Raw genomic sequence first — 13131 nt, 5'->3', positions numbered from 1 at the left:
CTTTCTCACACCGATGATTCTACCGTTTTCCTTTCTAAGAAGAGTTTGATGGATGATGGATCGCGATTTTGTCTCATATCCAGAGAAGAACTGATGAGAAAAGCGCGAAAAATCAATCACAACTTCAGGTAGTTAAGTACTCCAAGACAGGAATACCCCTTCTAAAGACTGATTGGTCTCAGAGCATAGAAGCTCTAGAATTCCGTTTCTTCATTATACAACATAACAACGCCGCAGTACTGCATGCTGCAAGCTGCCCGTTGCCGTCTCTGCGTCTGCACTCTACAGGATAAGTCTAAGTGGTCAGGTTATAATCTTCGTTTCACAAAACACCACCACCACCACCACACCTCTACCGCTTCGAAAGGGTTGCGTCTTGCGTCTTCGAAGAAGATTCACTGTTGAAGAGCAAGCAAGGTCCAACCCAGCATACAATTCAAAACTCAAAAGAATGTGAGTAGCACGGATACCTACAGCTTCCATCCCATGTCCATGTTCTCTAACCCGCATCTGCCCGTCCTGGCAACAACAACAATGCGCATGGTTTTATATTGACTTGTACTACACACCTAATCAGTCTTCTGAAGCTTGATAGGTCAATTCCAGTTCGCACGGCATGGAAGGTTTTGGTTGAAAAAGAGAAGAGACATGTGGTGGTTAATGTTCCTTTCCGAGACACGGACCACTTTTTTTGAGAAGTTTGAGAAGGTTGTGGCTTGCAGTTGCAGTTGCAGTTGCAGTAGGTGTGTCTTGGGAACAGTTGAGTTGTCAGTCAAGACATTGAAACACGGCTCTCAATTGTCCTAGTCGTCGTGGTGAATTGCGAGGTTGGTTGGAAGGTTGGTAGTTCTCGAACGTCCCCGAGCGCTCGACGCCGATGAGACAAGACAATGAATGGATGGAAGAGGCCGAGACGGACGCACGGGAGCCACACGTTCATCCCAACTTTTCTTGTTCTTTCTTTTTCGTCTGTTCTTTTGACTCGCCGATATCCGGACGGAAGGGATGGGATGCTTGCTTTACCTTCGCGCTTTCCGTCTCGTCTTGTCTTGTCGCAGAAACGTCATATCCGTGAACCACATGATAAAAAAGTTCGCGGATAGCTCTTACCATTTTGACTTGCTTACCCCGCGCATAAACGACCCCAGACCCTATCCGCGTGCACAATTCAAAGGCAACTCCCATGATCCTATACCATAACCCATCACTTCCACGGACTGGAGAGGCAATGGAAGCCAAAGAGTCGGTGTGTGTTTGCCTCCCTGTCCCCAGCTGTTTTCTCCGTTACACAGTCTCTGCTTCAAAAGAAAAAGAAGATCAGAAGTTTTGAGATAAGTAAAGAAAAAAAAAGTCGAGTTACCCCAACGTAGTGAAATGCGTCACGATGCAGGCTTTGGGTCTTCGTCTCCTACGCTGCAGGGCCTGTACGACAGGTACAGGGCACAACGTGGACGCTTATGCTGTACTAGGCCGCCCGCTGGGCGACCGCAGTTTTAGTGGGTGTAAAGAGGTAGCCACAGTTACAGTGCCTCTCTGTGAATGAAGCTAAAGTCAGGGGCAAGGGTGCACCGCATTGCCCGTCGGGTGTGCCTTTTCAAGAACTCCGTATTGGGCAGTGAAGATATCGTCGGCGTCATTGGGTTTTCTTTCACGATGATGAAGCAAAGGCGACAAGCAAAAAAAAAAAGAGTTTGGGCTCGCGATCCACAACGTACAGCTTGTACTGTCCATGTTGTAGCTTGTTGTAGGTAGGCATGTGAGAGACACGGGAACATGCTTATGCCGCCTGTTGGAGAGAGAGAGAGCTTCCTCGTAGCAAGCAATATTGGCTTTCGGGTCCCACCTAGTCAAGGTAGAGTAGCCTGATCCTACTGTGATGTCTCCTTCGCCATGTCGATTTTTTGCGGTTTTTGTTCTCTTCTTCCTTGTCTTTTGTCTTGGTGACGAGAAAAGCTGTTTCTCATAGAAATAGCAATAGCGGTCAAGATCCCCTCCCCATCGTTGACGCCGGTCATCCTTCCGAGGTGGTATGGTCAGAGGTCTCGGACAAGGGCATGAGATGTGAGGCTGTTGATGCCCTGGCAAGTCCCTGGCAGTGCGCGGCGCGGGATTCACCTCGGGAGGGAGCTTGCGAGAGCGGGGTTGTGAAGCTAGGGCAGAAGATGATGGACGGAGCTAGGATCAGAGCTGGAGAGCAGCTGTGACAGTTCAGGGCTCCCCTGGACCCTGCCCTCGCTGCCGTACCCTGCCCTTTGTTGAGTCAACGATGCATTGTAGCAGCTAGCAGCTAGCTAGCTTCATGCTCCTGGGACGACAGGATGAGGACCCTGGTGTTCAGTGATCTACAAAACAAGAACCGAGATTTCTCTGATATTGGGCAGCAAAACGGTTTTGACTCTCGGCTGTGCCAAAAGTGCAAAAAACCTGGTAGAATAAAATGGTTGGTGTCTGTGGTTGATGCCCTTGAGATCGGCTGATCTTGAGGCTCGGTGAAGCTACGCCTATGATATGCCGGCATGCAAGCTTTTCCGGCTCGCGTCGATATCGGACCTTCTTCCCTGACCTTTGGTGTTGAGCAAAGCAGGATCTGAGAAGCCGCAAACCGAAGCACATGACTTTCGCCTTGGCTATCGCCCTGGATTCAGCGGGGACGGGTTGCGGCTTTGCGGCTTTGGGCTTCCACGAGATGTCTATCGGGTTGCGACACGCTTGGCGACGGACAATGGCATGAGGAGAGTTGGGATCGTGTTGAGGTATGACTCTTTTGCACGCAGGCGACAGGATTATAGCACACCGCAACATGCCTGTCGCCACCGCGGTGGAACATGGAGCATGGCCGGTCCTGAACGAGAGATCGTTGGAGTCTTGCTGCTTTCGACTTTCGAGGTCTTGGGCCGTGAACCGATGGCATTGCCAATCTGGTCAATCTGTTCGCTGTCAGTCAACGGGAATCTGAAACTCGGGTTTCTCGCTTCAATTGTCGAGTTTGTTTTGTCCAATCTTGCACATGTCATGTGTTCTCTACTCTCTGCCCTGCGTGTCATCCTTCTTGTGTTGCTTCACCAAGCCATTGGGTGAGAGCGAAAAGCGTTGAATGCAGGAACAGGCCAGAGCATGCCACAGTAACGGGGCAAATTGTCCTGATGAGGACAAGCGCCGTCCGTGAGCTGATGGTTACCGGCGACGAGGGAAAAAGGCAGGCGAACCGTTTCTATGGAGTAGCTGAAGTGCGTCGTCCCCACACTGCCCTGGCCCGGTAGGCCCCCGGTTTGCTGAAGAGGATCTCTCACCCGGAATTGCACTCGACAGGGGACCGGGCCGGCTAGCTGATGGCCAGAAAATCCGGAAACGGCGCAATGACCGAGGGATCTGACATTCTGACTCTGGAGAGGAGAGTAGCCGGAGATGGAGATCCCTTCATCACCTCAGTCCGGGGGCCGGTCCGTCCCATGACTGCCTTTTCTTCTGGTAGTGATGCGAGATGGATCAACGGCACGCACGGGAGGTCCGCTGCTTCAGGATTGCTGATCGTTGTGCCTAATAACCTAACTGTCAATGAGTGTTTAAGAAGTGTCCACCGTTATCTCACAGGCTCGAATCGGAGTGTCGATATGTCGCCAATCGATCCGCGAGCGAACGGGAATGCGATGCGAGAGAGGAGAAAAGAGAAATCAAATCAAAACCAAAACCCAAACCCCACAAGGTGCAACGGGAGCACACTTGATCGCATCCTCTTCCACTTCAACCCCACGGGCCAGATAAGCCCTATCACAGTTGGCAATTCGAGAGGATGTGGAAGATAAGAGATGTATCACTTGGAACCCTCGTCGTGTTCGGTAAAGAAAAGTCCGTCCCGCCATCGTCAACATTTTGAAGGTTTTGAATGCGATTGGGCATTGAACGGAATGTCATGAACTGATGTTCTTGATGAACTGATGAACCCGGCTCCTCTCCATTCGTGGACGTCAAATTACAAACCGCACTCGCAGCATAGCACAGCACTGAGCACACAGGTACAGGACACATGCTGCAGGAACATCCATACGACACTTGCGCAGTAAATAGTTGCAACTATCGTCATGCGCGGACTGAGAAGTTTTTCTGTTTTGGACTGACAGACGGGACAGAATGGCAGTTGAAAACGAGGGAAACTCGGAGAGAAACGGGCACTGAAAGTCTGGTCGACTCCGCTTCTGGAGCTGCGGAGACATTGAATCGAGCTGATGAGTGGTGGAACCAGAGCAGATCGGCACGGCCCACTCGCCCCCAGGGTTAGGTCCAGGGTTGGCGCAGGGTTCTTCCTGTGTTGAAAAGAACAAGTATCGATTCCGAGGGTTCTGAAGGACAAAAAAGACAAGAGACGTGTCTCAAAAGGAATAGCGCAAAATGGCACATTCGGCGCTTAGCATCGACTATTCTGGGCATTTTTTGCCCTCAGCAGCCAATCAGCAGCCAGAAACGCTCTTTTAATGTGCTTGCTTGCACGACAGAATTTTGACCCAATCGCGTGTTAGACCGTCGCTGTTGCCCCGCTTTCCAAGTCTTGTCACTTGTCGTGACTCGTACAACTCGACCTTCCACTTGCTGTTCCGCCTTTTCACGAGAGCACAACCAACCAACAACCTGAACCCCAGGCCAACCACCACGGCCACATCCCATCTCCAGCACCTCATGGCACCCCGTCCACTGCCCGTCGACCGCCCGTCGACACCCTTCTGGCGTGCTCCATGCTGGCTTGACTCGCATTTCACACCTATACCACACTAGACCCTGCTAATTTTATCCTCATAGCTCGTCCTGGCCAAAAGCCACTCTGCATCACTGGACAGGCATCCGAATGCACACCATCGAGGCTATGAAAGTCGGGTTCGTCCACTTGCTGGGCCGATGGAGGACATGCCATGGCGGACACCATCCGGGCTCGACATGCGCTACTGATGGTACCTATACCCTTGAACCATGCCCGTCAGGCTTATGGGCCGGGGGGGCTATACCCCGTAGCGGGAGACCACACCCTTCTCGCCGAGCAACGGCGAGAGTGAGACCGAGAGTCTTTTTCTCTCTCCTCTCTATCTCTCTCTCTCTGTGTGCTACGGCCCGGGAAAAGATTCGATTCTCGACAGTATACCTGCTGCACTGTGCCTGTCACCGGTGACTGCTGCCACTGTCACTGACTGGCCCTGTCCTCAACATGAAATCCATCCATGAGCCGATCTGGTTCTGTTGCTGCAATCCACCCCATATCACATCCCATCCCGTCTCGTTTTTCACCTATCCCAACAGGGGCACCCCCCAGTTCGCCTTTTCTTCACACCCAGACATCGATTGGAGACCAGTATCTTCTGGCCCGTGGCTTACATAGGTACTATACCTGCACCGCACCGCTGAGGTTACCTCGTTACCCTCCTCCACAGCTTGAAGCGCTTGCCGACATCGTGGGTTGACCATCGATTCGCCCTACATAACTCTCTGTCGCTGTCCGTCAACGTCTCACAGTCGACCTTCCTCCTGGTTCGGCTTCTTTCACTGTGACCACGCGGGTTATACCACAAAAAGTCACATGTTCAATCCATCTTAAATCTCCCCGGTTCAGCGTAGCGATATCGAGGATACAAAGATCGGCACTGCCGGCAGCGGCAAAAATTCAACGAAAAAGTGGCTTCAGGCCGCCATTGATATATACCCCTCGCCTGTGTCACCCCGAGACCCATAGGGGACATCTCAACCACCATGACTGCCAACATGGTAAGCAATATCAACATGCCATTGACATCAGCGACGCAGATTGCTCACCATATGCTGCAGGACAACCTACACTATCATGTGCGGGAGCATGACCGCCACAACGAAATGCGCCAAAAGACCGGCTCTCGGGTCGAGAGCTTCTTCTCCACCAACAATGTCAAGGACAGGCCAAACTCAGTATACACCGAATTCATGGAGTCCGATTGGGAGATGGAGGAGGACGATATCTACAGCGATATGGAGGATCTGGCTCATGATGACGAGATCTCGCCTCGCAACAGTATCGGTTCAGTAAGTCAATTGCACCTATTCACTTCAAGTCCGTGATGCGGACCGCTAACAAAGACCAAAGTCAAAGTCGGGCGGTCAACCAAGTTTCACAACAATGTCTTCCTATGATGAGGTCCAAACACCAAGATCAGTGCGCCAAAGAGGAGGGTTCCCGTTCCCGTTCGAGGAGATGAAGCAAGTGGAAGGTCCCAGAGGACCCCATCTTTTCCGCAGCTCTGTGTCCCTGCATTCCATCGAATATCAAAACGCCTTGACCCTATCGCCGGTTACGGAACGGAAGGCTCAAGAACATGACCACTTTCTGCAACATACCGTTCATCTTACGACCCTTCCATCTAGGAGCAAGCGCGACTCCGGGCCCTTCCGATTCACCGATGTCGAACTCGACACACGAACCCTTCCCGAATGGACTCCTGAGATGGTTGCCCAATGGATGTTCAACGCCGGCGTTGAGCTTACTACCTGCGAGAGATTTGTGGAGAACGATATTACAGGGTCCATCTTGATCACACTAAAGTTTGAGGATCTGAAAGAGCTTGGAATCACATCCTTTGGCATGCGAACAAGGGTCTGGAATGAAATCCACTCCATGAGGAACATCCAGAAGCCGGACCCTCAGCCCGAAACCCCGATTGAGGATGAGCCGGACCGCAAGGTTGAAAGAGAGCTGCGGAGGAACGAAAGCGTGAACAAGCCCAAGAGGAAGGCGAGCAAAGTGAGGCCAAAGATCAATGACGTGATCTCTCCTCTCGAGTCAGTCTCCATTGTTGGCATTGAGCAGCTCATGCCCAAGCCTCACAGCTGCTCCAAGGGCGAGAACTGCGCCAAGTGGAAGCGGAACCAGAAGATGATTGAGGCGTTCAAGAAGGACCACCCATTTGTCAACATTGATGAAGGAGGTTTCATTATGGTCGCGGGTAATCCCGGAAACCCGCAGACGGCTGAGGCTATCGACCCCTTTCGTCCTGTCTCTGACGCCATCCCGTCGGTTGTGGCATCCTCGGACGTTATGGGACCTGGAGATCAACCAACTCTACAGTATCTCCAGGAAGCTACCCTGCGAAATGTCATTTCGCGGGATCCCCAAGACAACGTTCGTCAATTCCTTGACTTCCAGAACCACCATGCGGTCGGCTCGAGCGAGGTTCCCCCAACACCTCCGTTCGAGCTATACCCCCAGCAGCAAGCTCAAGGTCCTCATGCGAGGTTGCGTGCTCTTCCTAAGCTAGCAATCCCTAATGAGGGTGGCGCTGTAGCTGGACCTGTATCGGCTCGTGCAACATCTGCTCGTCGTCAATCGCAGGTAATTCCTTCGTTCCGTGAGATGAGCGACCATTCTGCTTCTTCCGAAGAAGCGACTCCGGTTGGCGTATACCGCTTCGGTACCCCCTTCTCCGAGATGGATGTTCCGGTCACCATGACCTCCATCCCCATCATCTCTCGAGATGTTTCCCAGTCAGTTCCGCCTGACATGAACTACCGCCATAACCCTGCCCCTCCGCGATCTATGTCTCGCGCCACTATCCGTCGGCCCTCCTTCCCTGTCATGCCTGCGCTGGATGAGAACAAAATCGTCACACCCCTCACTGCCGTGCAACCACAGAACAAGTCTTTCTCTCAGAGAGCCACCACCCAAACACAGCGCCCTCTGCAGCCCCCTCCCCGTGTGCAATACCCATGGAGCCAGACCAACCGCACCACCTTTGAGCGTGCCATCGCTCCCATGCCTGGCTCCTCGGCAGTCATTGCCCCAAGCAAGAGTGCCGGCACCAGCCCTACCGAAAGCAGCCATAGAGTCAGCAACAGCCCCAGCAGCGGAAGTCGTCTCTCTCCCACGAGCACCCAGCCCACGGAAGACATGACGAACGGCGAAGCCGTCTCCTACCAAGGTCTCATGAAGAAGCGCAAGACCAAGATGCTCCGCCACGAGTGGCACGAGCACTACTTCAAGCTCCGCGGCACCCGTTTGACCATGCACAAGGACGCGGCCACGGCCAACAACAAGACGCTCGAGTACATTGACATTGACGACTATGCCATCGCCTGCAGCAGCAACGCCAACACCTCCAAGCTAAACGCCGCCTTCAAGGCCATGCACATCCGCCGCGGCTCCGGCGACGCCCACTCCAAGGATGACATTGCTGCCTTTAGCTTCCAGCTGATTCCTCAGGACGGCAAGGCCGCCGTCAAGGGGCAGTTGCGCAAGCGCGAGAACAGCATCCCTGGGCCTTCGGCGTCGTCTGCGGCCGCGGCTAACGGGGCCAGCGCTATTCAAGGCGCCGTTAACGGCACCGGAAAGATGCACCACTTTGCTGTCAAGAGCAGAGATGAGCGCATTGACTGGATGAGGGAGTTGATGCTGGCTAAGGCGCTCAAACAGAAGGGTGAGGGAGCTGAGGTTGTTGTCAACGGCAGCATGATTTGAGTTGATTCTTTTTTTCTTTGTTTTCATTTTCTTCGCTGTTATACCCGCCTTTCGTTCTTTCCCAGGGTGTTCACATCCTGTTTTTTGTCTCTTCAAAACACTCTCACCTCAAACCTTCGCTTCTTTCTCTTCTTTTACTTATGTCTTGGAACAGAATGGTTGGAATACCTTGAGATACCACTTTGTGCCGTTGAATGGCTTTTTTGTTTGCATTTTTTTTTTTTTTCTTGAGCAACATTCAACGGCGTTTTATATTCTCTGCGTGTGATTTGTTGTGCCTTTTGTTTTCTCCGAAGAAAGGGAAGGGAATGAGAGGTGTAAAAAGGGGTGAACTTGGTAGATACAGGTTAGGTTGTGTACGGTCAGTCTATGATATCAACACATAGCACTTGATCCGGTGTGGGATTTCAGGAACTGGGGAATTCTTGGTTTTACTTCTCACGATTTTACGACGATTCATGACCCTTCGATACCTTTGTTTTTCACTTCTTCTCAAACGTTCAGATTGTTTTTCTTTTTCAGTCACTAGATATGATGCCGTTCTTGAGTAGTGCACGATTCTGACCATCTGGCGACATTTGGTGTGCATTTCACTCAACGACAAACCAGAAAACCCACAGAAACCACACATGGGGGGAATCAGGAGAGACTGGGGAAAGGGGGAGGGAAAAAGAGTCCGCCGCCGCATTCTGGATCTGGATCCAGAAGCATGGCTCTCGGAGAAACAGATCTAGATTGGGAATCAGCTAACTAGCTATTTAGTTAGTTAGGCATGCCCGTAATAGGGGGGAATGAAGAAAAGCAAAATTACAACCACCTTTGTCACCTTCTCAGACCACCGTGATTATACGTCTTGATGTCATTCAAGCCTGTCTAGGCCTCAAATATTTCACCTCGAAACATCCGATACCACGATCACAGCCCGATGAAGCCCGATCAACGACGCTAGGTGAGCCCGAAGAGAACGTTGATCTTTCATTGAGGCAAGAGCATGAACTCCAACCCAACAAGACCCATTACAACGACCTTCTTTTGCCATCACAGAAGTCCAACATCGGAGAGCCCGCCAGAGGCGAACCCCTTCTGACCCTTCTAACCCTTCTAACCATCATAGTCACGAACTACCTTCGGTTTTTGGTAAGAGATCAGCAGAGTGAGTGCGACTCCCCGTCTCATCAATCGGACCCCCATCAGACCCTCGTCAGAAGCCTAAAGAGCCCAGTCACATCACATGAGTAAAAGTGGCTGTGTGTGTGCGATCTACTTGGCGTAAGTGACAATGGAACTTGGGGGATCTGTCAGGACTCAGGAGGGTGTGTAGCAAGGAAGGAAGCGAGACAAGCAGGCCGTGAGACTGTGAGAGTGAGAACGTTAGCCGCCGAAGAACGCTTCGCGCGCGTAGCCAAAAAGACGGGGGGATCTGTGTGGATGAATGAGTGGCAGAAAAGGAAACTCGGCGCTTAGCGGCAGGTGGGACGGGATGAGAGGTGGGAGGTGTGATGAATGCCAAGAGATTGTTCGGGTACGGGAGCAGGAGCACTCCGGCTTTTGCCTTCTTTCCACCACCTTCCTTCTACTTTGCACTTGGTAGGATGCCCCTGGGGGAATGGAAATAAAAATACAAGGAAGGATTGAAGGGACGGGCTTTGGACACTCTCGCATTGTTCTTACTGTTGACTTCAACTTGCCCACCCATTCCTACCGCCACCACAGTACATCCTTTTTTCAACACCCAGGCATAGAGTGGACCTACTCGTCTGGGCTAGAAACGCCTCAGACCCCATGCTGGCGCATGGGGTCTGGCAGGGCGATTAGCCAATATCAAGGCGATTAGCAAAAAAATTTAAGTACATTCCCCACCACCCAAATCGCTAGCAAATGGAGGTACCACCATTTTGTTGCATAACTGCATATAAGTCAGGAAGTCAAATTTCTCAATTCTAACTACCGTGCTGCATCGCCACATCTATTCATAGTGTTTTAGTACTCTGAAATATCGTGATTATCGTACAAAATCGTTACTCATACTCATTGTTATCCTCATAATCATCATAATCATCAGCAAAACCCTCCCATTACTCATTCTCATCCCCATCCTCATCCTCATAAACCTCATCCTCAAGCTTAACGACTTGACTGCCGGGTGGGTTAACAACAGACAGGAATACGGTAATCACCTAACTAGGATTTACTAGCATATGTACAGTGCGATGGATATGCAGTAATCTAAGAAGGCACGTGCGCATTTTATTCACATGTTAGAAGGCTCCCGAATGTTCAAAAACGATAAAATCGTATTGTAATTCAATTTGCACCACCAAAACTAAAGATATGAAAAGAAATAAAATTATCACCAGATAGAGAGGAACGAGGCAAACAATCTAGCGCGTTTACATTTTTGATGCATACGTTGTGGAGTGAGGAATCAATCTGCGAATACCTTCACCTTATTTTACGATATGCAGCTATACCGGGCTACCTCGATTTGCTAGTAAATTTGCAGGCGGTTAATGTATATAAAAATTTGCTAATCGCCTTGATATTGGCTAATCGCCCTGCCAGACCCCATGCGCCAGCATGGGGTCTGAGGTGTTTCTAGCCCAGACGAGTAGCAGCCAGAACCTACCTATTCAGGGGAAAGAGGCAACCGGGCCTCAACAACGGGCCGTCCACACTTGTCCGGATGGCAATGATACCGTGACGGTCTGGTGGTCGGTCGGCCAGCGGCCAAGTCTCCGAGCGAGCGGCGAGATCCGTGAGGACAGTACAAGGTGATAGTTGTCGGTGAGGCGAAATGATGCATGCATGAAACTGAGGTGAGAACAGTCATTTTAGATGGATGAAGTCATTCTGGGGCTCTTTCCGGGCCTCATTAGGGCTTCAATCACGGCCTGCTCACGAAGGGTATCTTCAAGCACGACACAAAGTCCGGTTAGTTGGTCTCATCAACTTCGTCGTCTTTTCATATCCTTTCCTGCAAGCGTTTCTACGTGATAGAAGTAATAACAATCAGAGGCAGCCACCTAGAACCAGCAATCCAAGATTGTCGGTTCTAGATAGCGGGGGTATCTATCAGCAAGTAGATGTTTGAGGGTTTTACTCTTCAGCGTCCTCGTGAGGTTGTTCTTTTTAATGGCTACTATAAGCCGAGCAATGTTGGCCATGGAGGACAGGACACTAAAGTTAGGTTGATTCAATAATTTGAAAGCGTAGTCCGTTGCCAGTAATCAAAGTGACCTCTTCATCTCTCCACGATCGTCATGAATGTACGAGGATCGGAGTCATCGTGACTGATCACTTTGAATTGCTTTCTCGAGCCATACCACGGCAGGTTATTGAACATACCAAACCATCTCTCACTGCCGATACACAGTGACAATGTAAGATATGGGACCAGATACCGAAAATGAAATCTACCTTCTCCCTTAATCAACCATCAAACTCTCTAAAACAAAACAGTCTCGCCTTCCGCCGTCCACATCTTCCCACTGTGCGTCTCCCTCGTAGCAGCGTCAAAGACCTTCAGCATGCCCTTAGCACTTTCCTCCGGGTCACCATACGCCTCTTCAAGGCCCAGCACGCGTGCCCCAGCGTTTCCCATCTCGGTTCTGACCCAGCTGTTTCGGACGGTAATCGTGTTAGCCAATGTCCAGGTATTGCCGATGCTAAGAAACGAATCCTAGAAAGAATAAGTGGTAGTAGGTAGGCAAGTAAGTGGCTCACCCAGGGTCAATAGAGAAGGAGGTCAACCACGGCTCCTCGTCATGCAGTTTCCTGGTCAAGTAATGTTGGGCCGCTTTCGTAACACCGTACGCTGCGTTGGGGACGGCGGCAGCGGCAGGGTTCTGTTGTGTTGTGTTTGCATACCAGTTAGCAAGGAAGCAAACCGGCAATCATCAACCCTTTCCAGTTCTTCCGTAAATCCTCACTCCATCATCATCCTCAAGTTCTTCCCAGGTGTAATGTCACTCCGACCCTGACTGAGTCCAAAGTCTTGGAACCGAGAAGAGAGAGAAGCAAACCAAGGAAGAATAACTCACATTCAACCACCCCCCTCCACTTCCAATCGTAACCCAAACCACCTCCTTATCCTCTCCCTCCCCTTCCCCTTTTTTCGCGGCCGTCCTCTCCAAAACAGGCAACAGCCCCTTCACCAACTCCACAAACCCAAACACATTCGTCTCCATATGCGCCCTAATATCATCCACCTCGGCCTCCCTGACCTTCGGCCATATGTATCCCGTCGAGGCGTTGGCAATGACCACGTCGATGGTGTTGATGTCGTGCTTCTCCGCGAGCTCCTTGACGGCGGCAGCCGGGTCGGTGCGCACGTTCAGGTCGAGTTTGACGATGATCAAGCGTGTCGTGCCGGAGGGGTGGACGGGAAGACTCGAAAGGGATTGCGAGGTCGGGTGGGAGGGGTTGCGGACGGCGGCGATGACGGTGTGGTTGGGACGCTGGAGTAGGAGGAGAGGAGGAGGCGGCCGAGACCGCGGTTGAAGCCGGTGATGAGGATTGTTTTGGTGGTGGTCATTTTGGATTGGTATCTGGGTCAGAACGGTTGACGGGTTGTAGTAATGCTGCGAGTGTTCGGATTGTATGGTAATTTCATTCCCGTGATATCGGCGATTGTGAGCTTTTATACTCGGCCATTTTGATTATGATCTCTC

General features: G+C 51.3%; 2 protein-coding genes across 2 annotated transcripts; one reads left to right on the top strand and one right to left on the bottom strand.

Moving 5' to 3' along the window:
• The first annotated feature begins 5589 nt into the window (after positions 1–5589).
• B0H65DRAFT_58738 (uncharacterized protein) lies at positions 5590–8645 on the top strand. Its single transcript, XM_062830973.1, has 3 exons — positions 5590–5745; positions 5806–6036; positions 6098–8645. Exons 1-3 carry the CDS (start codon positions 5731–5733, stop codon positions 8459–8461), a joined length of 2610 nt encoding a protein of 869 aa, XP_062687184.1. The 5' UTR covers positions 5590–5730; the 3' UTR covers positions 8462–8645.
• A 3261-nt stretch (positions 8646–11906) lies between these two features.
• B0H65DRAFT_545048 (uncharacterized protein) lies at positions 11907–12995 on the bottom strand (the record flags this gene model as incomplete). The annotated part of the gene is made up of 4 exons (XM_062829348.1): positions 11907–12078; positions 12185–12306; positions 12502–12850; positions 12892–12995. The coding sequence occupies 4 exons, from the start codon at positions 12993–12995 to the stop codon at positions 11907–11909; spliced, it is 747 nt and encodes a 248-aa protein (XP_062687183.1).
• Between the last annotated feature and the right edge of the window lie 136 nt (positions 12996–13131).

The sequence above is a fragment of the Neurospora tetraspora genome (genome assembly GCF_033439725.1).
Source record: "Neurospora tetraspora strain CBS 560.94 chromosome Unknown B0H65scaffold_1, whole genome shotgun sequence".
Lineage (NCBI taxonomy): Eukaryota > Fungi > Ascomycota > Sordariomycetes > Sordariales > Sordariaceae > Neurospora > Neurospora tetraspora.
The sequence above is the reverse complement of the archived record's forward strand: the minus strand, read 5'-3'. Positions and strand labels throughout refer to the sequence as shown.

What these genes read in the sequence shown, in the direction of transcription:
- B0H65DRAFT_58738 (XM_062830973.1), top strand. An exon ending in CTCGCAACAGTATCGGTTCA is followed by an intron (nt 6,037 to 6,097) that starts GTAAGTCAATTG and finishes CAAAGACCAAAG; the next exon opens with TCAAAGTCGGGCGGTCAACC.